Source organism: Procambarus clarkii, chromosome 74 (genome assembly GCF_040958095.1).
Source record: "Procambarus clarkii isolate CNS0578487 chromosome 74, FALCON_Pclarkii_2.0, whole genome shotgun sequence".
Lineage (NCBI taxonomy): Eukaryota > Metazoa > Arthropoda > Malacostraca > Decapoda > Cambaridae > Procambarus > Procambarus clarkii.
The window spans coordinates 14313825-14340838 of NC_091223.1; the positions used below are offsets into that span (position 1 = coordinate 14313825).

The 27014-nt window shown below is 37.1% G+C and overlaps 2 protein-coding genes across 2 annotated transcripts in view; both read right to left on the bottom strand.

The window, feature by feature from the left end:
- unc79 (UNC-79 domain-containing protein) overlaps positions 1–27014 on the bottom strand; it is a 114681-nt gene continuing 87667 nt past the window's right edge. The window contains 21 exon segments of the mRNA XM_069313171.1: positions 1–907; positions 2004–2126; positions 5896–5913; positions 7412–7546; positions 8915–8998; positions 9601–9666; positions 9668–9758; positions 10023–10195; positions 10581–10745; positions 11439–11555; positions 12804–12914; positions 13516–13755; positions 15512–15606; positions 16048–16202; positions 17754–17806; positions 17808–17895; positions 18758–18883; positions 19862–19961; positions 23801–23906; positions 24414–24478; positions 26580–26685. Of these exon segments, the coding sequence (XP_069169272.1) occupies positions 719–907; positions 2004–2126; positions 5896–5913; positions 7412–7546; positions 8915–8998; positions 9601–9666; positions 9668–9758; positions 10023–10195; positions 10581–10745; positions 11439–11555; positions 12804–12914; positions 13516–13755; positions 15512–15606; positions 16048–16202; positions 17754–17806; positions 17808–17895; positions 18758–18883; positions 19862–19961; positions 23801–23906; positions 24414–24478; positions 26580–26685 (2406 nt within the window). The 3' untranslated portion in view covers positions 1–718.
- On the bottom strand, positions 21284–23785 carry LOC123767339 (dynein regulatory complex protein 9). The gene has a single exon (XM_045756944.2). The coding sequence runs from the start codon at positions 23302–23304 to the stop codon at positions 22309–22311; it is 996 nt and encodes a 331-aa protein (XP_045612900.2). The 5' UTR covers positions 23305–23785; the 3' UTR covers positions 21284–22308.

Sequence of the window (27014 nt, forward strand, 5' to 3'; positions counted from 1 at the left end):
TGTAATATAGTAGACATTTATTCAATATATACATTTACATATTGATAAGAATATGAGAAGCTGATCTCAAATGAAAGTTTCTGGGAGAGCCTCCGGGACTCACCCAGAAAATGGCGTTTCAACGCTGTTTTTTTATTTAAATACACAAAATAAATAATATCTGAATAAATAAAATACTGATAGAAGCATTATATAAAAACTTGGTAGTATACAATTAAAATTTGACTAAATAAAAACTGAGCAAATATTTATTAAATACATGATATACTGTATGAGCTATTCACATATCAATGAGAATCTTTGATGCCCATTCATATACAGTATATGGGAAGATTGACAGTGCTTATCAACATCAACAAAATTGTAGTTGAACAGTTTTTACTGTTGCGTACTGCAGCAATGTGATCATCATAGATTAAACATTCGATTGTTTACATTTATAATATATTTAATGAAAGTTAGTAGTAAAATAGGGGTTCAATATACAGAATTTTGCTACATATAACTAACCTGAATTTTGAGTTGCCTCTACATTATCATTCAAATATTTATATAAATATATTCACTATTCTCTTTTATAAATAATATATATATGACTACATTTATATATATGTATATTACAATATAGATCTAATAAAATTAACAATTCATATTTTTCTATAGTCGAATGATACTGTAGTTGTCAATTCATATTTTTCTCCTGTTACAGTAAATAATTCTACACTGAGTAGAACTGTGTAGCAGCAGATGACTGAAGTTCTATTTGGCCCATCTTGAACTGGAGTCGATGGAGCCAGCGTAAGAGATTTGGCAAGGTGGTGGTGGTGCTGGGCCGTGGAGTCTCCAGGTCGGTTGGAGGTGCTGCATTTTGACATGCTTGCAGTCTCACGGCTAGCTGTCCTGGTAACTGGAAAAATCACATTTGTAAATCTTATAGAATATAATTTATATAAAGTTGCATTAAATACATTATATTATAAAGTACTGTATGTGCACATAACAAAGGAACTGATGTATGTGAGGCAAGATACTGTAGTGGGATTAAACCACCCCATAAGACTCCATGTTACAGGGTAGAACTCTCATACCTCAAGAGTTGCATAATTTCCATGACAGTGGAAGCAGCACAGAGGGCCAGGGTTATTTAACTTTTCATGTGAAGGAAGGCTACACAAGGCCCATATTCTATTCATTTTTCTCTTTTAGTGACAGACTTTGACAGTGTCCATAATTTTGTAACTGATAATATCTGTGTGTGACTGGGGCTCCTGTTGTCACTCAGGTGGGAGACAAATCTAACTTCATCAGCGATAAAATATTTGTAAACTAAGCCAGCTCCAAAGAGCAGAAAATGACCCAACTTTAACTAATGAGAAGTCAAGAAACAATACAGTGCTACTCTAATTATCTAGACCAATTGATACCTGCTTGATGGGGTTCTGTGAGTTCTACTACTCCTCAAGCTCAGCCCAAGGCCAGGCATGACTTGTGAGATCCTCCAGTACCAGAGATCCCAGTACCTCCAGATCTTTGCATAAGTGAAAATCCTTGCTTATAAAAAATACAAAATTTAGACTTTATATATTATGGTACAGTTATATAACAGACACGTGCTAACAATACCTGTAATGCTGTTTTAATAGGAATGCACTAATGTACTGTATATGTAGGAAATCAATTACATTTTTATGTTTTTTGGTATTATGAATACCAAAAATATGTAATGGGATATTCAGCTCAGTTTACCATGAAACTGAGTCGAAATTTCATATAATGTGGTTAAGCCCCATTAACGGGAGTATGTCTGATTAATGTGAGTGGACAACTGGATAATCCGAGAAACCAGAAAAACAGAGATGCAGATAATGGGGGGTGGGGGTTCCACTGAATTACACGGCACAAATGTTTACATGCAAGCAAAGAAGAGCTGTTATGAGTATAGTATAAGTACTGTATAATGATGACATGACCATAATTTATATATCACTGACTTGAAGACAAACCTTAGTGTGATGAGTGTACAAAACTGGAGCCCAGAGAGGCAATAATTTGGTAAGGACAGTAGAGCGACACTCGTGAAGGGCCTCCATTAGACTCAGGAAGTGTAGGTTGACCATCTCACTCAGCTGTATGTAAACAAGATGGAAATTGAAGTGTAACTTATTACAAGCTTAATAAATGTAAGCTTGTAAACATAATGGTAAACAAAGATTTTTGAAGAAATGTAGGTGTAAGTGTACAGAATACAATTCAAAAAATTATTTGTACATGATATTTTGCTCATATGATATTTCTTTAAGACAGAAAATAATTTTTTTTAGGAGGCAAAGTTATTATTTTTATATGAAGACTAAAATCATACCATGAAGTCCACGACTTCAATAAAATCAAAATTGAAAGAAATGCTAAGTAAAAATTAATCCTGGAGATTATATTAGTAAAGCTAACCAAGTGTCTACTTTATCATGCTTTAAGAAACTACAGGACAGGGGTTCTTCAGTGGTACATTAGAGGGGGAAATAAGCATACACTACTGTGTACATTTTAAAATAATACTCCAGGGTTGTTCAGCAGTTTTCTACATGGAATATTTCAGGTAAGGATTAGCATGCAACAGCAACTGTTCTTAATCTGTGCTCGCTTTTCCCTGGACCATGTACTTCAAGAAAATGCCTTAAAATTCATCAACGCTGATACAGTATACTTATTTGCACGAATATAAGCCATACCTTTTTCTAAACCTCAAAAATAGCAAAACGGGTAATGCAGCTTTCAGCAAAATGAAAAGTTTGTGATACTGTAATTTTTTACATAGACTCTCCCTCCCATAATACCTCACTAGCCATTATTAGCCAAATAGTCATTATTATGATCATTTATTTCACCACGAGCTGGCGTTATCCTGATTACTTCTTTTACATGACTTGATAATGGTCCAGGACGGACCGAAACGTCGTCATTTCTCCATCTTCTGATGTGTGGTTTGGTCATATCTTCAGCCACATTATTGTGACTCATCGTCTGTAGTCATACATAAGCTTGTGTCAAGAATAACTTTCATGCGAGTTCTTAAAGTGGAGGCTCAACTTTATGGTGAGACTCAGGAACTCAGTTCAAACTTTTTTGCATGAAAAATATTAAATCTCACCCTGCAGCTTTGGATTACTGGTGGGACATATTTGTGCAAACATGGCACATACTACAGTAATAACATTTTAAGTAAGAAATATATTTCTAAAGAACTAATATCTTAGCTTTCAAGGCAGTACTGTGTAGGCAAATAAATCAGTGTATATAACCAGCTATTTCAATCCATCTTCACACTAAATTCATCTACATATGATCATAAACTTGGATACCCGTGAGAAACTCAATGTTGTTTACTGCAAATAAAAGCATTAGAACTGCACATTTTTTTTAAACTACTGTATTTGGCATCAGCCTCAATAGATTACGTTAGGTGATGTGCGTGCATGCAACAAAAGCATATCACTGAATACTTGTGTGGAATCATGCAACATAGCAACTATATATGTTTTTAACTGAGCAAAAATAAATTGTTATTTATAAATTCCATGATCAATGTTGTCATTAAATCTCACTACTGTCCTAAGTATTGGATGTATTTAGTAATTAGATAAAAGTCTAATTGAACTACACTAATAATTTAGGGACAAGGTAATTTTTAAAGGAATGGAATGTGGTTTACACTTGCCTCTGTATATTTGATTAAAATGCAGAATATCAACAGGCATTATCAACAAAATTTTGCTTTTCCAAGTTGTTCCCTAACACATAAATTAGTAGACAACTTGCAAGTTGTTGTTGACCAGACCACACACTAGAAAGTGAAGAGACGACGACATTTCGCTCCGTCCTGGACCATTATCAAGTCGATTATTGTCCAGGACGGACCGAACTGTTGTCGTCTCTTCAATTTCTAGTGTGGTTTGGTCAACATTTCTCAGCCATGTTATTGTGACTCTTCATCTTGCAAGGTGTTGGTTTTATAGAAGACCCTTGCTATTTGCAGGATTGGTATTCACAGATCTGGTTATTTGTGGTTTGCAGCATTACATATTTTCACTCATTGTTCGCATCAAAAATATTTTCATCCCCATTTTATTTATTACTGAACAAAATGATTCATAAATATCCTTAAAAGAATTATACGACCTGCAGCGCAGTGGCTAGCATAGTCACAACCAACTGGTTCTGTGTTAGATTCCCAGGCAGAGCAAAACATATGGTCACCTTTCCTTACACCTGATGCCTCTTCAGGTAGCAGTAAATACATGGAGGCTAATTGACACTTGTGGGGGTCACACTCAGGAAAATGTTTGCTTTTTGTCAAGCAAAAACAATGGCCCTGTTTTTTAACAAGGGCCCTGTTCCAGCTCTTGTGTTTCCTATTGGATTCTGCTCTGGTTTGAATGTTGGAGTGATGGCTCACTTCTACCCTTAGATAGCTCGGGACACCACCTGATGGTATTAGAAGTGGCAGCCTTGATGGCATTAGATAGTTTGGCAAGTTCCTCCTCAGGCTCCTCACCCATAAGGAGGGGGCAAGTAAAGATATTGATATTATGGGTTGTCAATGTACAAAACTTGAACAATTATCTTCTGCTAATGGAATGTTAGATAAAACTTAATGAGAGGAGTGTATGTCGCAACTAACACTTCAAAATGTTATAGAAATAAGATTAAAGACACCAAGATACTACGAGTAAAACTCTCATCCTTGTAACTACACTTGGGTAATTACTGTATACTTCCATGCGCACACACACACACACACACACACACACACACACACACACACACACACACACACACACACACAGTGGCTTCTAGAACTGAAAAACAAGAGTTATGAAGAAAAGCTGCAAGTGTTAAATATGCCAAAGCTATAAAATAGAAAAAGAGGTGATGTGATCACCACTTAAAAAATAATAACGAGAATTGACTAAATTGACAATCTTGAGGTTATCTTGAGATGATTTCGAGGCTTAGCATCCCCACAGCCCGGTCTTCGACCAGGCCTCCTTTTTGTTACACATACCCAGGAAGCAGTCTGTAGCAGCTGTTTAACTCCCAGGCACCTATTTACTGCTAGGTGAACAGAGACATCAGTATGAAAGAAACTCTGCCCATTTGTTTTCGCCTCTGCTGGGATCTAACCCGGAACTTTAGGACTACAAATCCGAAGCCTTAAGAACAAAGGGTCATAGATTCAAGCTAAGAAACCGAAGGTGTTGACAAAATATTATAAAGTTCTCTTTTGTAAACAGAGTAGTAGACGACTGGAGCAAGTTAAGTGAGAAAGTAGTGGAGGCCAAAACCGTCAGTAATTTCTAAGTATTATATGAGAAAGAGTGCTGGGGAGATGAGACACCACAAGTGTAGCTCTCATCCAGTAACTGCACTTAGGTAATTACACCCACCCACCAACCCCTTTAAAAAAAAAAAAAAATGCGCTCATACACTTCCACGCACCTACCCACACATATTCACCACTTTCTGCTATTTTTTCAAAATCTGTTCTTTAAATATGGTAAAATTTTTGCGTTAGAAAAATTCTCCCTTTTCTCACCAGTTTTAATATTTGTGATTTTATCATTCACAGGCATCTCATTAATGCATATCCTGCAAATAGCATGGGGGGCCTGCTGTATTATGTAACCATTACAGTACATTATGAAACATTGAAATCTCTTATCATATTAACCCCTCTATGAATGCAAATATTTTGTTGGCAATTTTTTGTGCTAAACCATATTGCCCATAATAAACAATCAGTCACTGCAAGCTGTCCACACTCCATTAGTGAGCTACTCTATGTCCTAATTAAGTGGCCAGGTTTTAATAAATGTTACTATAGGTCAAGAAAAATACCTGGGCTGTCTCAGTTTCCTGGTCAAATGGCAGCCCAACATAGATAAGGGTGGGATATACAATAACTATAATATATGCAACAAATTGCCTGCAAATTCCACTCCTAATACTCTTCTAAATATAACTATAAGGTTATTTAGGTCTACTGAATTTAATTAATGAATCGGTATATAATAAAAGGAACTTGTACTATTTGACATTGATTTTGCTAATCTGTACTGAACCTAAACTAGTAATCTTTTATAAAAATAATATACTGTACTGTATATATACATACAGTAATTACTGATGTGTAATTACTATACTTAATTACTTGATACCAGGGAAGAGAACTCTGAAAGAATATCGATGCAGAGTCAAAGTTGACACACACTCATGATCCTGGCTTAACACACACCACAAAACCAATATAAGCTTGGAGCCCTAATGCATTGGCAATTTAACCCAAAGGACAGTCACAATCAAGGTTATAATAAGGATGTCAGGCTTGAAGTGAGGCTGCCTGCTTCCCTGACACACTAGCTAGTGGAGTGGTGCCTGGTAGCAGCCAGGGCAGTCAGGTGACGAGGTTTACATTGTAGCAGGAGCAGTGTTTTCAAATGATTTTCCGAGGGAGTATGAGTTTTATTGCTTCTGTGGGTTATAGCAAGCATTTGCTCTGTGTTATTGCTCATTGATTTCTACAAACCCCTGCATTTTCTTTGACAAGAGAAGACAAAGGTCCCTATTGAGCAAAAGAATTCATCCAAGGCATAATGTGACAGTAGCTGAAGGATGTTTAAACATCAGGGGCAAGATTTACAAAGCAGTTAGGCAAGTACTTACGAACCTGTCCATCTTTTCTCAATCTTTGGCGGCTTTGTTTACAATTATTAAACAGTTAATGAGCTCAGAAGCACCAGGAGGCTGTTTATAACAATAACAACAGTTGATTGGCAAGTTTCATGCTTGTAAACTGTTTAATAAATGTAACCAAAGCCGTCAAAGATTGAGGAAAGATGCACACCTTCGTAAATACTTGCGTATACTGTATGCTTCATGAATCTGGCCTCAGGCTGGAGATTACCGAGGCACCTACCCAGAATTTAATTATTTCTTTCAAAAGAAAAGTGGATGAAATTCCTTGAGTAATGTGGTAAAAAGTGGCTGGGTCACACTCAATGGTGTAGGCACTGGGCAACCCACAGAAAATAAAACTGTCAGCAATTGCTTCTTTAAGCCTGTGTAAAAATCATAATACAGATCACATGATTTGTTAAACAAAATTTAACTGTTGAATATATATCCAAATTCTGAGGAGTTAAATTGCACAAAATTTTAAGTCAATACAATGAAGTGCTCTCAAGATACTGAATGGAAACCTTGGAGGGAAAAATAAAAAACTGAAAAATAAACACAAGACCATATAATGTATCCATACCAGACCATACCAGAGACAGGCTTTCCTAACTGTATACAGTACATAACAATTCCCCTAGAATCTATGAATGCGTCGAGTGATACGTGTTATACTGACCACTTTAGAGTGTGAAACCAGCTGAAGAATGCCTGGCGTGACCTTGGCCCAAAAATCAGTAAGGATGGCAGAGATGCTGTTATAACTGTCTCCTCCAGGGCTGCCAGCACCTTGCTCCAGGTACACTGTCCATAGCTAGTAAAATGGTAAAAATAATTAATATCTGGAAAATATTTACAGGAATCATTGGCATGCATATTTACCATAAATAACCGGCTTTTTATCTGTACATTTCTCTTTCCTATTTTTCCCCTCACTATAACCTACCTATTCACGATCCTCCCTTTTTTTATTCTCTGACTTCTTCCTCACTTTCCTTCTTTCTCTCTAACCAACCTCTTTCTCTTGTCTGCTTCTCCGTATTTAATCTACCTCTCCCATTCTAATCTGCTCCCATTCTAACCTACAGCTCTCATTATAACCTACAGCCCCCCATCCTACCTTCCATTCTCTCATTAGTCACTTCATTGACAAAATGTTCAAGTAACATTAATGAAATAAAGAACATTTGACATATGGGAGGGGAACAATGCAAGTCCAGTCACTGATAGTATCTATCTTAAGTCTTAAGTGCCCACTCTTTTTGTTACAAAATAAATAAGGAGTGAATTATCTAATGAATTATCTAATTCAAAATTTAAATGAAGAAACAGATTAACACAAGAGAAAAACGGATAGACAGAGACAGATGTGCACACAAACAGGCAGGTAGAGAGAGAGAGATTCAAACACAAACGAGCAAACAAATACCAGTATATAAACACATACACACACACACAGGAACTAATTGTGACAAAGCCACAGAAAGATAAACACAAATTCAGAGAGGTGCTGGTGGCAGAAAGTTATGAGAAGTCACAGACATTCACAGAGGAACACAACAATGAGAGTGAGACACACAAGACTGACAATGGCAGAAATAAAAGACAGAAGACAATGACAGAAATACAAGCAGAAACAAAGACAGCTATATAGCAAGGGAAGGGCCTGACGAGAGATCAAAAGTTCAAGGAATGACAGGTCAGTAGGGTGGAGTAATGTCAACAAATAGTAACCTGTAATTTGTCATTGAAAATTAAATCATTGGTCTATTCGAATAGAAGGACTGACTTAAGTGACTATTTGGAAGAGGCCTGACAACTGTCTCAATTTGAGGTTCAATCTCATCCTCAAGCTGGAGGTTCCGGCCAAATGATCCATGTGCCATTCCGGCCAAATGACCTCCCTTCCATGTGCCATTCATGCTTTAATGTCTGTCTAATCTCATTGCCTTCATCTCCTTCTCTAAAATTCACTCAAAAACACTTCTTTCTACTTCCATTCATTCGGAGTACGCTGAAATATTATTCTGCTGTATGCTATGTATATTACTAGTATGTCATTTTTTTCAAGAAATTCATAAATAATATACTAACTTTATTGCCCCACAATCTAACAATAATCATATTAATCTCTCTATATTAAACAGGGTGCTACAAGAATATATAATTCACTATACAGTACCTGACACAAAATAAAAGCATGGAACAGAGATGACATATGAAGCACAGACGTTTTTGATTGTTCAGCAAAACCTGCCAAGATCACCTGTAAAGAGTCGAATAAGAAATATTAGCATTTAATAATTTTAAATATGCACAGATATGCTGGTATTACACATTCTCTGCAACTCGGTTGCTGTATATATTATATTTGTAAAATAACTCAAGTTGAACTCTTTGGATGGTTATCTTGAGGTTATCTTGAGATGATTTCGGGGCTTTAGTGTCCCTGCGGCCCAGTCCTCGACCAGGCCTCCACCCCCAGAAAGCAGCCCGTGACAGCTGACTAACACCCAGGTACCTATTTTACTGCTAGGTAACAGGGGTATAGGGTGAAAGAAACTCTGCCCATTGTTTCTCGCCGGCACCCGGGATCGAACCCGGGACCACAGGATCACAAGTCCAGCGTGCTGTCTGCTCGTCCCGATCGGCTCCCCGGTACCTCATAGGTTTACTAATATGTAGCTTAAAAAGTATTAAACAAATTAGCTAAGAACTTGTAGCTATACTAGTGGCACAATTCAAACAAATATGCTTACAATACCTGATTTAACCAAAATATTTTAAGAAAAATTGTCCAAACTTATACCACCCACCCTACCTCTATTTATGATAATCATGATATCTAAAATTCTTCAAAACTCTAACCTGAATGTGGTCAGCAATATGACAGGAGGCTTCTGGAGGTATGGGCTGGCACACTATTGAGGCATGAGCTTCCCACAAGGCAGGTGTGAGTCAAAGCCCCAAGCAGTAGCCACGACAGTAAACGAATGTGCGACACACAGTCAATAAATTCTCGGGGCCTGAAAAATACAAAGCACAATACCAATGTGGTCCATCTATTGAGCAGAGAATATCTATATAAGCACTAAAGTCAGTGAAGGGAAATCTGTCTATAAGGAAGTATAGTTTCTAAACAAATTACTAGTTATGAGAAAATGTGAATTCAAAGTATCTCTATTCCTTCTTAAACAACTCTGCACGAATTATATCACAGAAAAATTAATTAACTGACTTCCTGTTTGAATAAATTAAAATAAATATTAATTGGAACGGCTTAGTTTTACCCTTGTTGAACAGTAGTTGGAGGATTGTTGAGCCATGGCAGGTACTTGGTGATAGCTCTATTGTCTCTGCTGTTACCACGGGTGATTTCTAATGCCAAATATTGAGAGATGCCAGCCTTTACTAGCCCACCCATTGTGTCCTCGTTCAAGCCAACGCTGCTACGGCAATTTGACTGAAAGGACATGAATGATGTTTAGAGTCAAGAAAAAATCAATATATTCTTTGTGAAGTAAGAGCACTTACTTCACACCGCAATGATTCTCAATTCACCCAGCGGCAACCCACAACAATTGCTGCTGGGTGAACAGAGGCATCAAGTAAAAGTAAACATGACCAACTATTTATCGTGGCCAGGGACTGAACCCTGAATCTTTCAGTTTTGGGTCGAGGATACAGACCACTGTACTACCGCACCAGTAATTATTTTGAGTATGTAAATACTGTATTACCCTAATATATATATAAATTTAACAAAACTGTACACTTATTTAAATTGCACAATTGAGGTCATAATTAATATGAATGCTATTATAAAAGATGAATGACAATGCCATTACCTTCACTTTGGTTAGTGTGTGTACATCAGCAATGAACTCGAGAGCATCGTGCAAATGTGACCTCATACACTCAGCAGCACAAGTATTAGGAAGATTATGGATATCTTGAATGTCCTTAGGTAGGTCTCCAACAACAGAATTGCTGCCCAGAGTTCCTCCACTGTCCTGAATAGACAAGATAAACACAGGTCAAGCACTAAATTTCAAATACATAAATATCTCGAAGCTCTTCCAATAAGTGTGTTAAGAACTGTTTATTCACTGGAGTCACAAAAATTACGGAACTGATGAACAATAATGTAGCACGGAGCATTATGTGGACGGCAGGTGTGACAACAACATGAATAAATAACTGTTGCAAGCATCACTTTCACTTGCTGGGGTAGTTCTCCATTTTTGTTTACAAATAGAAATGGATATATCTCAGATCATACTTTGTAGACCCTCTATCTCCAATCATGTTAAATAAAGTCTTGAGCAAGATGGTTTACAAGTGTGATCTGAGATATAGTAATTTCTATGTAAACAAAAAATGGAAATCTAGAAAACCACCTCAACAAGGAAATTGCATACTAATATATGCATGTTAACAGATAGAGAAAACTGAAAAGATATATAAAACATGCTAAAACTAAGAGCATACAATCATAAATAAAATTATTTCATATGGGTTACATAAACTCACAACAAAACATTATTTGTAATACATTGATGAAAGGAAGTATCTTTTTACATTTTGTTAGGTTTAAATATATTCTTTATCCTGTACTAATGTTGCGTGAACAAATAAATGATGGCATAAAACAAATAAATATTTCTTTAAGCAGCATTAATGAATACAAATAAGGAGTGACGCACCTGTACAACAAGCTGCACAAGAAGAACCAAGTTGGTGTCTGGGATTGACGTCTTAAACTTGAGTGCTTGAACCAACTCGTACACAACCAACCTTGGCAGCAACAACTTGTCTCTCTCCTGTAACACACAAATGACGGTTACCACTGCTACAAAATGTTTACACGATTAGAAAGCTAAATTCACACTGTCAAGGATAGGAAGCTTGAACTTAGGTTTATCGATGTTTCTTCTCCCTGTAGGCCAACTACTTACCTTCCCCAGGATGCAACCCACGACAATTGCCTAGCTCCCAGGTACCTATTTACTGCTAGGTGGACAGAAGCATCTGGCGAAAGGAAACGTGCCCATAAAAATGGCAGGAGGGAGCCGGTCGGCCGAGTGGACAGCACGCTGGACTTGTGATCCATGTGGTTCCGGGGTCGATCCCGGGCACCGGCGAGAAACAATGGGCAGAGTTTCTTTCACCCTATGCCCCTGTTACCTAGCAGTAAAATAGGTATCTGGGTGTTAGTCAGCTGTCACGTGCTGCTTCCTGGGGTGGAGGCCTGGTCGAGGACCGGGCCATGGTGGACACTAAAAAGCCCCGAAATCATCTCAAGATAACCTCAAGAAGGTGGGGAGGGGGGGGAGGGCAATGATATACTGTACTAAAATCAAATTTTGTAGTTAATGAGATGACCCTACATAAACCCTCAGCAATACAGAAGTTTACAGTACAATGCAGTGTGAAATGAACACTCCAGCTAGGCTCTAACAAGACCACTGTCAAGAAAATAAACTTGTACAATACCTCCCTCCTCCTCTCAGGCTAATTCACAGTTATACTACACTAAGTCCATATGCTTCTTACTAATGTGATGCTAAAAATGTATTAAAAAAGTAGCTTAAATACAATTTATGACAGGACTGCAATACAGAGCTGTGGTGCTAATTGGCTGGTATTCCCTGCACTGTAGGAGTGGGGAAATTGGCTTGGGAATGCATCTTCAAAATTTGTCTACCCACTAGAAGTAACATTTTAAAATTTGTATTTGTTAATATCTATAGCATAACCTTCTTTCACAATATTATATGATTTTGTCTACAAACAGATTACAGTATTTCCATTAATGAGAGTGGGAACCAGGGGAAATTATATTGAACGAACGAATGAATACTACAATGAATCTCTCTCTCATATACTGAAATATAATGAAAGAATAATGCATTACTAATACTGTAATAGTAATGCAGCACTGAGATATAAAGGATTGTTTAGAGTCATCTAAATAGCTGGTAAGCTTAAGGAAAACTCTCTGTACAATTTAAAAGGCAAAGAAAATATTTTTGACTTATGAAAAATGTAAATGAGAGGCGCTCCCTTACCCTTGAAAAGATGCGGTTGCACAGATGACACATGTCACTCAGGTGCTCGTACTTCATGACCGAGTTCTGAATGGAATAGCTCACTAGCTTTGACACTGGGTCAAGAACACTCTGGAAATTAATAAGAAATTGTGTTCAACTACAACACCACCCACCCACCCACACTCACTCACTCACTCACACTCTCTCTCTCACACTCACTCTCTCTCACACTCACTCTCTCTCTCACACACACACTCTCTCACTCTCTCTCTCTCACTCTCTCTCTCTCACTCTCTCTCTCTCTCTCTCTCACCCCCTCTCTCTCTCTCCCATACAAAAGTCTAAATATTTACAATAGATTAATTGAAATTAACTTAGAAAGTGCCAGCCTGTATAGGATTAAACAATCATTTACTTGACTGAAATATAGGCCATAGATAAAAACATGTTTTTAAGAATGTGGGTCTGGTAAGAAGCTGATAATTCAAGAAATACTTAAGTGTTCAAATGAGTGATGAAGCAAAAGAATAATAAAGTTGCTGGTATGATTGCACTCAATGATCTGCTACTTAACAAATTCACATCAAACTGTAAAACCATATTTTATATAATATCAATTAATGAATGACTACAAAATTGACATTAAGGAAAATTATGGAAAATAATGCAAATAGCAACAGATCTCCAGAAAGATAACAATTATGTAACAGATTTTTTGAAGTTGTCTTACCTTATGGGATGACACCCCTGGAATCTTGAGAATTGCTACTAGAATCCTCAACACTGGGTTCAAGTCTGTCATAACATTGATACAAAGGAGAACTTTACGAAGGAACGTGTCAAAGAGAGGAACCAAACTGGAAGAAAGGCCGCCACCACCGTCTTGTCCAACACACTCCATATATGATGCAACATTTCCAAGCAAATGTGCAAGGTTCTCAGTTGGAAGAACCTTCTTGCTGTTCTGATTCTGCAAGTTTTGTTCAATATAATAACTATTAGATTACAGATAATTCTTGTGAATTAGTAATCTGAAAATTGTACATATCATAGTTTGATCTTGTTGATACCACAATGAATGGGTTAATCCTTCAGATGTCAATGAACAATAGGTCTTCTCCCTGCTTCTGTACCCAAGTCACACCATATGGCACTCATAAAACTATGATATACAGTAATTGCATTTGTCACCACATATATTCATACCCTTTGGTACACTGTAATTGAAAGTTAGTTTTAGCAGAGAAAATGCAAGCGTGAATATTACAATTTGTCAGCACAAGTCAGGCATCGAGTATAATAAAATACCCTTTTCTGGTGGGGCTCCCAGTGACTTGCCAAAATTAACTTTGGTACCACCAAGTTTTAATTCTACATACTTGGCCTCAAACCCCATCCGTTTCCTAATGGAAGCCAGAACCAGAATCTTGTTTACTCTATGGGGCAAGAAATGTTTTAACCTGCAGTATTGACTGTTTGCCTTATTTTTAACAGGAATGCAAATTTTCTAGCTGCCTGTTTTGATGCACCTATAATTTCTGGAGTTATTTTTTATTGGTTTGAGGTTGATTTCTGATGCGCAAGTACCCCTTGCCTTGGAGAGAGAGCCAGAGCCTGGTCCTCCTGGCAAGTTCGAGTGGGTTTTAGAGACCTGGTGGGATTCCCTAAGGCTTGGTGGCTTCAGTACTATTACTCAGGGAGGTACTGAAGGCACCCACCCAGAAAGAATACAATAATATGAAGCTCAAACTGTCATTTGACTAGTTATATTATAATTAACATTATCAAAATATTAGGTTATATTGAGGTTATCTTGAGATGATTTCAGGACTTAGCGTCCCCGCGGCCCGGTCCTCAACCAGGCCTCCTTTTTGTTACACATCCCCAGGAAGCAGCCTGTAGCAGATGTCTAACTCCCAGGTACCTATTTACTGCTAGGAAACAGGGGCATCAGGGTGAAAGAAACATTTTGCCCATTTGTCTCCGCCTTTACTGGGGATCGAACCCGGAACCTCAGGACTACGAATCCGAAGCGCTGTCCACCCAGCTGTCAGCTGCCTAATGGACAGATGGGAGGCGTCCTGACAGCTCTTTAAATCATTATTCCTTAAACCTCGGCGCCCCCAAGCACTGAGGTTTAAGGAATAATTTTTTAGAAAGCTTGCAACCTCTTTTTTTTTTTTCAATCCTCAATTCAGTCAGCATGATATATGCACACTTCCACTCTTATTCTCCATGTATACTCATATATAAAAATTATACTTATGTTCAGAGATATTTACCAAACAAAAATAATTCTACAAAATTAAAGAAATCTGTGTGTACCTTCCTGGCACTCCCCGTTCTCTTACATATGTTACTTTGTAACTGTTCTTACGCTTGCATTCATGTCTCCTAGTGTACATACTTTCTCTCCATTAAACTTTTCTACATATTGAAGAGAAAAACTTTCTCCTCTTTACCAAGCTTATTTTCCTTCCTGACATTAGCATAGGCACACACTTCAGCATAATCAAATCTTTACATTCACTGTACATGATGCCGAGGCTCGCTCATCAGTGCCCTGTCACACAATGCCACACCTTTGGAAACAACATACAGTATGTGCCATGAGGTCATATAATTTTTAAGATTGTATTTGGGAAACCATAGATTACTGTATAACTCCACAGAATCCCAAGCAGTGTTGCAATTCTAAAACATATTTTACACAACTTAGTACATACCTCAAGAAGCAATTGAATGGGAGCCGAAGGATTCAGCTCATTGAAATCCATCAGAGCTTGTGCTAGAGTTTTGAAAAGTTGAACACGCTGATATTCTGAAAGGTAATATGTATTAATAAAGTACAGTACAGCAATTAGGAAATATATGAGCATTAATACATACAGTCATGTATAGATAATGGAACTGTATGTAGAGAAATGCAATGTTATGGAAATAGAGATCAGTAGAAATAATTAAATATGGAATGGCCTTAGGGAAGTATTTATCAACATTAGTTTATCAACATAAAACCACAAATTTTAAAATAATAAAACCATGTATAATGTTGGTGAATGACCCTAATTTTTTAATACTTAAAACACCCCCTCCCCCCTTCCCCCATGAGGTTTGTGATCTACTGCTTTGGGGTCACTGATGTACAGTATATTATTGTAAATATTACACACACGTTCCTTTTAGGAATGTGGCAACACACACATTAGGCAAAATTCTAATAATAATGTGTGTTTTCATATGCTGAAATCAAATAGTTTACCTTCGATATTGGTGAAGAATATTTGGTTAAAAATTTGATTTGGAGCAAGCTGATGTAGAACACAGCGAAGAAACTGACGGCCAATACTCGTTGATGAGCCAGGGAGGTGGACAGAGCTCTCGTATTGCCAGGAGAATATCTCGCTTCCAGACACCCTGTTAAAATAGTTATATATACATCAGAACTGAAATTCATTAAAACACAAATGAACATGACTCATGAGGAAAGAAAATTGTGCAGTGAATGTGCACTGATGTCTTCATTAAACACAGAGATCACACTAACGTGATGCATCAAATGAACAAATGTGTGTGTAATGATGTAAGGGCGAAGAGGGAGAATGGCCTATTGACATAGCTCCGGTGTGTGTGTGTGTGTGTGTGTGTGGGGGGGGGGGGGAGGGGTGTAAAATCCTGGTTTGTGCCTCGGAGAGGCTACGGGATCCAGTAAGTTCAGTAAAACTTCGGTTTCAACCCTTTTAACCCTGTCGTAGCTCAGTTGATTAAGGCAGTCTCTGGGATGCTCCCGGACCCAGGTTTGAATCCTCGTCACGGCCCTTGTGGATTTGTTCATGTCTCATTAACTGCAGAGTCTACTACATGGTATGTAATGGTCAGAGAATAAACACTATACAGTATATCCAAATGCTTAAGCCATAGAGAACCATGCATTATGTTCAATAAATTTATTATAAAATGCAAATCCTCTGTTATTGTATGAAGAGAAACAATAGTATCTGGTACTACTTAGGAAAGCCCAGCACCAAAGTCCATCCCAGGGACCAAATCTCAAAGTAACCCAGGACCAGGAGGAATTAAACCATGCTGAAGGCAACAGTAATTGTACCTCTATACATGAGGAATGATACCTCTAGGTCTAAAAGCCCTTGATGCACATCGCCACGGAAAACAACCCAACCACCTAATCACAGTAGATGGCATTATGGTTATCTTGATATGATTTCGGGGCTTAGCGTCCCCGCGGCCCAGTCCTCGATCATGCCTCCTTTTTGTTACACATCTCCAGGAAGCAGCCTATAGCAGCTGTCTAACTCCCAGGTACCTATTCACCTCCAGTATTGGCAAACCAAACAGTGAAGAGAACCATACAGTATGGAAGCCTCCCTGTGCCCAGACAAGTCTGAATGAAAGATCTATCCGACTGGCCATCTCAAAATCTAGGAGAGTGATGATGGACACTCAGTCCGGGGACACTATGTAAGGCAACCTTTGATTATTATCTAATAGTTAGCAGAGCAATACTGGGGGGTTTCTTACATTTATAATTACTACGTGTAAGGTACTTTGAGAGAATTGAGCCCCATTAGAAAAGTTTTTTGCTTAAAGGAGGGCTAGTGTGACAAGAGCTTGGTAGGTTATATGGGGTGGCCTTCACTCATGGGGCCTGACGGCTGAGTGGACAGCACTCAGGATTCGTAGTCCTAAGGTTTCGGGTTTGATCCCCGGCGGAGGTGGAAACAAATGGGCAGTTTCTGTTACTTTGATGCTCCTGTTCACCTAGCAGTAAATAGGTACCTGGGAGTTAGACAGCTGCTATAGGTTGCTTCCTGGAGATGTGTAACAAAAAGGAGGCATGATTGAGGACTGGGCCGCGGGGACTGCTAAGCCCCTAAATCATATCAAGATAACCTCAAGATAACCATAAACTCACACATTTCAGATCTCTCCAATAAAGTACTTTCTTACCTGGCCACTGTTTTTAACATTCTCGGGAGCAGAGGTGCAGCAAGACCAGGTTGTACGGTACACAAATGTAGAGAGGATTATGATGCATAAGCCCAAATCGTCATTGGAAAATTCTTCCAACACTTCCCCACATTCCATGCATCTGTCACAAAAAAAAAAAAAAAAATGGAAAAAATTATTATTTTTGTACCTTAAGTGCTCCTTACAGCTCACTTTAAAATTGTGACAAATTGCAGATAATTATTACTTTATGTTGCAGATTTTTAGGTTATTAGTTATTTTCAGTAACCTGAAACTTTGTTGATACATTATAAGACATTATAAGCCTTTACTGAATACGTTTTAACCAAAGGAACGGTTTATAGGTCAAATTGATTATCATACATTCCAGGCAATTTTAATGTGATTGTGTGCATACTTTCCATACATCAGTCACCAATTCATACTTTACTGAGCTATATTGTTGAAAATAAATCTTACTTATCGTGGATAGATAAAATACACAGAATAAGTTACAATAACACGGCTGAAACAAATTCCCCAACTTGCACACAAAAGAAATGAAACAGAAAGGGATGCTGTTTTTGGGAATTCAAGACCATCAACTTGACATGGGCCCAGGGGTCAGATTCACGAAGCAGTTACGCAAGCACTTACGAACGTGTATATCTTTTCTCAATCTTTGGCGGCTTTGTTTCCAATTATTAAACAGTTAATGAGCTCCGAAACACCAGGAGGCTGTTTATAACAATAACATCAGTTGATTGGCAAGTTTTCATGCTTGTAAACTGTTTAATAAATGTAACCATAGCCGTCAAACATTGAGGAAAGATGTACACGTTCGTAAGTACTCGCGTAACTGTTTCGTGTATCTGGTCCCAGGATGGAATGAATCGTCATCATGTTCACTTCATGTTGTGTGTGTTGGGTTTGATGGAATACTCAAAAGAGCTTACAGTGTAAAGAACAACTAATATCCGTACAGCATATTGTATTAATCATACCTATAGAGCATACAGTCTTCTCCAACTCTAAGTGATGACTGCTTGATGGATGGAGGGAGAGGAGGCCCTTGCAAGTTGCAATTGGCAACACCACCACATAAAGATGCAATATTGTCATTATCACTCCTGTGAGGACACACATACATGAAAATGAATCAACTTTGTACATACAGTATGTTAAATTAGTAAAAAATGTAACTATATATCCAGTGGGCACAATATCCAAGTGTAACATTAATTCAACATTGAATCAACATAAAAGTAACGTTATTATCATTGATTCACCATTGAATTAACATTCCTCTTGGATGCTGTGCCCACTGGGTATGTCATTACACTCTACTTGCAAATCATCATCATATTCATTGTTATGAACCATCAATCCTTATGTCTCCTTGCACGTTATTAGTATTTTCCTACTTATGTTGCATACTTTACTGACACACCTGAACTTTAGTACTATGTACTAAGATTGACTTATGGTAACTTTCAAATTATCTATTCAAAGTGAATTTTCTAACTTTACTCTTGCTATTCAATGTTTTGTTATACATTTTTCTCTTCATTACTATCATTCATCATATATATATTCTGCCCGAAACGCTGCGTGTACTAGTGGCTTTACAAGATTGTAATTACCATTTTATGTATCCTCACAATCTCAATGTGCCTTCTTGTATATACATAAATAAATAAATAAATAAATAAATAAATAAACTCTAAAAGCAAATAGCATTTCCATATAATTTCACCAATGTGCCTTCTTAAGGCATATTTTAGTACACACATTTATAGTTATTCTTGTCATTCTCAGTCACTACAATGTTTATTAAGATTTTTCCAACCAATTACAGCCTCCTGCTGTAATGGTTCATATCTCCTCCTCTAATTTCTTCGTGCATTCTGCAATAATTACTTCATATCTTCATAGAGTACCATAAGTAAAATATTCATATTGCAATAACATTTTCAAACTGTATTCAGAATTACAACTTTTAAAGCTGAAAGTGAAAAAACATGTTAGCACTTTACCTTATACAAAATATTTACTTGTATTGTCAGCAAAATTAAAACATATACTGTACCTTTAACTCTCAGACCTACCATCGATATCCATCCTTCAGACCTTCTTCTTCACTTTCTACAGAGACAGGTTTGGCTCTGCTGTGCAAATTACCTTTACCAATGCAGGTATCATCAGGACCTAATGAAAGGGAGAATGAATTCAATAATATGCAATGCAAGCAGAAATTACATGCATAAAGGTCCTAAATTGTGAAATGACCTCCCAAATAGGATTAAAAGTTGTACTTCTCTTCCCCCAGTTAAAAAGAGAACCTAAGAGATATGTGATTAGCATCACTTGACAAATTTCTCTCTCATTTCCTCATCCTAAATAAGTTCTTACATTCTTGTAAAGCCGCTAACAAGCATAGCATTTCTGGCAGGTCCTTAATCCTAATTTTCCCTGGAATACGACCTGACAAATCGTTTAACAACCAGGCATACATTCACTTCTGGGTGGACAGAGGTTACAGTTAAGGATTGGTTCCCAGTCAATCCTTCCCGGCCAGGATACAAACCCAGGCCAAAGTGCCTGTGAAGTGCCAGGCGAGTGCTTGTACCATTGCAACTTTATGTAAGTAATGTGTCTGGAATTTAAGCAAATGTGTCTGGATTATGCCCGAGTCTGGAGGACAAGATGGTTGACTGACAGATTAATTCTGAACAAGTCCATGGCCTGTGGCTTTACTACAGTACTGTACTGAATAATGGGTCACCAAATATGTTGTGACGGACAGTACATCTGAAGACCAACATTGATTGCAGTCACAAAATATTAGAATTAATGCAATTAAAAGAAAGTGCAACTATTAACTGCTATACAGTGATTAAATGAGGGGCATACCACGAACAGTGGCTTCGAAACTCAATAGGCCACAATGTAGGAGAAGAAAATAGGAAATGTCTTTTCACCCATAGGGTAATAACGCTAGGAATTGCCTACCAGGTGAAGTCATAAATATCAAGGCATTACTCGAGTTTAAAATTTTGCAGAAAAAAAACCCTCTAGAATAATGGGGAGATCTTTGGCAAGCCACTGGCTTCCTCAATCTGTTCAGGCCACTAGCCTGAATCATCATATAAATGGTTATCATGTGGCCATGCATATTTAGGTAAAACTACCAATTTGTATACATGAAATTAGTATAATTGGCTATTGATCTGCAAAAATCCAGGGATGTACGTGTGGAACACCTCAGGCAAAATACGTTCTTCCAGAATTAAGTAAACTTTATATATTGGAAAAACCAGGATATGTGATATCCAAAGGTTTCCTTTTCCTCTGCTATCTCAATAAAACATATGAACATGCTATACAGTAATTTATAATAGGTATAGCATGGTACAGTACTGTAAAAAACTTATATATGAAGAACTGTAAAGTTACTCTCTAATAACTGGTATATAATGTAATTCATATTAATCTAAATTTTTTATTTAAACATCGGTTTATTTTATTTTTGTCAATGTTAATTTTTATGTTTCAGTTATTAGCGTTTGCAAGGATGTTCATGAGAGAATGTTTGTTTGTGTTTGTAACGCATATTTCCGACACTTTTTTTGTGTAGCATATCCCCACAAAAGTGGAGGTGTGTGCGAGGTGTCCACCTCACTGTTGACGTATTTGCCTCGGTTTTATCACTGTCATTTGAGAATGGTCCGATTATCTGGTGAAGTTGATAAATTTATTCCCTGTTATATTACGTCTCATTTCACGTGTTTGTAAAATATATGTAATGTACACACCATGGTGAGTTTTTTTGAGTCCCATTCAAAATATCCGTGCCATTTATTTGGTGTTCCCTTTCGTGTTTCAAGTGTATTTTTATACTACTATATATTTTTCTGGGTTTTGTGTACCTAAATTTTAAATAGTGTTATGTGAAATGTAAGTATGAAAGAGGGAATATAAATACTCACAGCCTTACAACTCACCATTGTTGTTGTATGTGTCAGAATGTGCAGACAAGATGACAGTTTTTGTGATGGTATATTAACGTTACAAATGGCTAACTTTTTGTGGTTGGACTTAACCTCCAACTCCTCGGTGGTAAGTTATTTATGTCAGCATCACATCGAGTAATGTTACCGCTACTATAGAAGAGGTGACTGTGCATATGCCAGTGATGTGTGTAATGGACTGTTCTAGCAAACACCTTTTGCATTATAGATCTCCTTGTTATATGAGAATAAGTTTAAGTTTGGTTTAGTTAGTTTAATTAAGTTTGGCCATGGTATATACTTGTCCTTTGAGAACATTATTTACCACCAATATCAAAGCAATTATGATAGGTTACCAACTTGAACAAGTATTTAAAGTTAGATACTGTAATTCTCTTATTTTAACACTCTGTAAATTATCAGTAGCTTATCTTATGATAATTCAAATTCACCCAACAGTGTAATGATATAATTTATCAAGAAAATATTTAAACAAAACTTAATTAATTTGTTGTCAGTTGGGGTTCATATTTTTCCTGTTAACATTACTTTTTCACTTGTTTATTTCTCTTATTTTTCTTCTTCATTCCAGAGCTCATTCCACGCCTGACCAGACAACCCTTCCACCAGGCTTGTATCCTCGCAGCGGCTCTGTGATGCAGTGCTTCTTCTTCCTTTTTCTGGCGCTCTATCTCCTGTTGAACCTCATAATCCCTTACTACTGCCCAGTACTCGTCATATTTCTGTATCACTTCACTGAGATTATGCTGCTTGTTTTCGACCTCTGTTTGCCATTTGGCTACCTCGTCCCTCTTTTTCTGAGTATCTACTTGAAATTTCTCCTCCCATTCCAATATTCTATTCTCCAACTTAGCACAACTTTCCTTCAAGAAAGCCGTCAATGCATCATGAACACGTATTTCTTGAGGAATTTCACGGCCTACCTTGGCAATTTCCTTACATATATTCTGTTCTTCTTGCTCTATTCTAAACTGAAGATTCTCTATTTGAACTTTGGCCACTTTTCTCTCATATGCTTCTCTTTTAGGATTTAGTCGTTTTGCATCACTGATGCCCTTTAAAAGATCTGCAATTTCTTGGTCCTTTGCTTGGATTAACTTCTGAGTGTCTTGCTTAACATTTTTTATATCTTTTTGAAGGCCATGCACTTTGCTACTCTTCTGAAAATGCTTGGCTTTCCATTTATGTCCCTGAAGCAAAGCAATGAATTCAGCCTTTTTCTTGTGATCTTCTTTTTCAAATGAAATACATTTCTCCAGACATGTGAAGGCTTGTTTTTCTGCCAGTTCATCTGCTAAGTCAAACAGAATCTTTTCTATGTATCCAAGATCGTCATGTAACTTTTTGAGTGCAAGATCTTGAATATATTTGTTATTTCCATTTTCAGCCACATCAGCCTCGTCCCCATCTGCTGGTTTGGAAGGACGACTGGGCAGTAACTCGTGTATAACACGGATACTAAGAGCAGCATTCTTACATATCTTACTAAATTTATCTGCTGTTTTATACTCTAGTGTCATTTCTGGCAAGAATTCTGTCAGAAACTAAAAGTCCTTTTCTCCCACAATACTTAAGTTGCAAGTCATGTGTCTGGTTGCCTATGACAACATGCATAAACAGTAACTATAGCAACACATGTATTAGAGAAAGAAAATGGAGTACCATTGGGCATACTCAAGAAAAATTTAAAGCTAATACATTACTGAACTATGTAAACAACAAAAAGGCCAACAATGTACACATAAGATTTCAATGGCATTTGAAGAGAATTGCATAGAGAAAAGTATCTAGAAGTTATTATTATAAATGGCAACATTTGTACTGTGTATAATCATGTTATACAAAGATACCTTGGTAAGGAATATATTCCTGAAGGATTCCTTCGTTATACAAATATCCTTAGTGTCCTCATTGATAACAAGCTGAATTTCCAGGGCTAGTGGTGTCAAGGAAGCCAGGTGGAGTCAGTGGTGGAAGTTGTTCATCAAGAGGGGCAGACAAACCTGAACCACATACCTGAATTGTTCGTTGTGGTGCCAGAGTTTGATGTATCAGTTGTCTCCTCTGTAGAGGTGTTCACTTGGTCCTGCTTCTCCATTTGGGCTCTTTGGCCAACCACACTCTATGATTACAATATTATATTATTATAAAGAGAAAAACAAATATATAAATACATACATAAATGTATTGGTGTATACTGGCAGCAGGTTTTCTTTTAAACATGTCTCATTGAATATGACTGCATATTCTGTATTTACTATTTTCTGATTTAGGGCTTCTATCCCTCTTACTATTTTCCTAGCATCAGGGCTTAGCTGAAAGAGGAGTTCTCCAAAACTCATTTTCGTTATTTCAAGGTGAAGAAAAAAGTGAATTACTATAGAATGTATTACACTTATTTATACAATTTGCACAACAATACAATTTGTAAAATACATCACATCTCTTAAAAATAGAGTAAACCATGTAATAAGAAAATAAAAATTGCAGTAAGTAAGTCTGGCAGTGTATTACAAATGAGTCACAGTATTCCGTATTTAGTGGATTCACAATCATGAGATGATTGAATATACTGTACTGAAGCAGGTTTCCCCATATCTATTTAGTACTTGCAAAACAAAACCCTTACCTTTTGCTTCGGTGATTTGTGGACATCTTTATGTGCCACTACCTCCACCAGTTCACAATCACTGCCTGAATAAACAAGAGTAGGAATTAATACTGTACAGTTGAATTAATAATTCTAAAAATTTAGAATTATTCTGGAACACACTAATAAATTGTTAACCACCATATTGTGGATAATAAGTAACATCTCATTCACTCGAACCATCGGAGCCTCGAACAGCAGACCACAAAAGCAGCAGTCTGCAGCTCTACCTACCGAGCCATTTATATGACTAGGACATAGATCACCTAACACCTTCATGCCAAAGTGGCACCCAAAGAAAGGCCTTATGTTCCAGTTGTACAGCAGATAGATGTCTCTTGGATCCTTCTCTATTGTGCTTCAGTAGATAGAGCTGCAGGCTGCTGCTTTTATGGTTTGAAGTTCCGATGGTCCAAGTGAATGAAACGCTAACAAACATACACATGGATTATCATACTATTTTACTAACAATATTTAGCCTTGGTACTGTGCAGCCTTTAAATAAGACCCTTCAATGGTGTGTGCAAGAAAAAAAATATTTCCAAAAATTATAAATTCCCCAAATTTGTTTTCTTTCTGATATTGTTAAAATGAGCTCCCTGATCATGGGAAGGTTAAACAAATATTATATGTGACATACTTTGGCTGTGATGGAGCGGGGAAGTAAGCAATTTATGGGCACTGAGTGAATAGGTGCTCAGAGATTCTAGCCCCAGTGACCCCCATAGGGCGACAGTTGCTGCGAATATAATTATTTATAATTATTGCAATGTTTCTCAATAGGCTTTTTTTATCTTTTTTTTTTTGGCTGTAATATTATTCAATAGTATATAATTTGAGAAATTTATATAATAAAATGTGAGGAACATCGCTATGCAGGAAAATATGGTGCACATACTGGTTATTTGTCACACACAAAGCATATTCTAAGGACAATAAAAGTGTATTTTTGCTGTTATTACACTATACACACATGTTATATATAACTATCTACATTTTTATGCACCATATTAAACCCCGAACCATTTCTGGTAAGTGTAATAGCCTGATCCCAAATTGTTTACATGAAATTGTAACAGCACGCATTGAATATATCATAATTTCTTAATATTGTAAGTGTCTTTACCATGTTTTTCAAGTGTAATGATGCATTGGGCTGTCAATAATATTACCAGTATTTGTATTACAGAACATAAAGAATATTGATATTAACATATATACAGTATTCGTGTCACATACTAATATGATTTCATATATTATATTCTTTGAACAATAACACATACAGTTTTTGCTAATATTACACTATATACACATATCATATACATCTATGAACATTTTAATGCACCATAAACAACCAATAAATTCTGGTGGGTGTGGTGATAAAATCAAAACATGACATGTAGCTACAAGATATGATCAGATGAAGCCCCAGCAAATGTCGACTGATGCATAAAAAGACTAGCCACAGAACTGCTATTAATATCAAATTCCTGTTGCTAAATCTTGAATATGAATCCATTTCCATAAGGTTATTATATTGTAAAGGAGCATGAGGCCATTTCATGTGCACATGCATGAAACAATGACTGAGTGCTGTGGCTGTCTGCCTCATGCTATGTACATTATAACTAGCGTTGTGTTTACTGATATCTGAAAGTTGTACACAATCTTTATCACAGTTAGGATCATCTATAACACTATCAAAGCAAAATAATCTGTTATGTATTATATTCATCATTATTACATGGTGATGTAGCCCCCTAGCTGCACTGTGGTAGTATGAGCTACTGCTGTATGTACCTGCCGTGGCCACACTCTCAGTCTCTCGCAGCCAGGCGAGATGCAGATGATTCTTATTTTTTTTTCAAGGTGGCATCTGTTTACTGGAGCCCTGAAGAACAAGATGCGAGCCCCATGCACCCGCGGGAGTTTTAAATCTAACGGTATACTGTACCTAAAAACAACCCTGGTTGTGGTGCACATCATCGATGAAACAGCCCTGGTTGTGGTGTGCAATTGAAGGGTTAATGCTACAGGAAGGCATCATACAAATAAAACAATGTAAGAGTAATAAATAAGCCATTAAGGGATAGAAAATAAACTAGAACATCACGTTAACAAAAACCAAGTTGAAGATGTTAGTACTCTGGTTGCTACCCTTGCTTCCATTTGCCCAGCCTCCAAATGCCTGCCACACGCGCTCCAGAATGGATCCCGGTTGACTGTCTTCATGCTTCTTGCCAGGAGTTGCCTGTACAATAAACAATAGATAGTGTTAGCTTTCCATGTTAGAAAACGACATACACTAAGTGCAGAGCTGAGGGCATCAGTTACTTCATGTGAGGTCTCTACAGTCTGAACTAACATTGTTTAGTCTGACTATATTACTTCCATAAATACATACATACATACATGGATGTATGTATGTATGTGACAGTGTCAGACCACGCAAGAAGAATTGAAACAGGAATTTCCTTAAGTACTTTCGTATTTAATAATACATCTTCAGAAGGGTGACAATTCTTCCTTCGTGGTCTGACACTGTCATATTTTTCATCACGTGTCAATTTTCGTGATTTA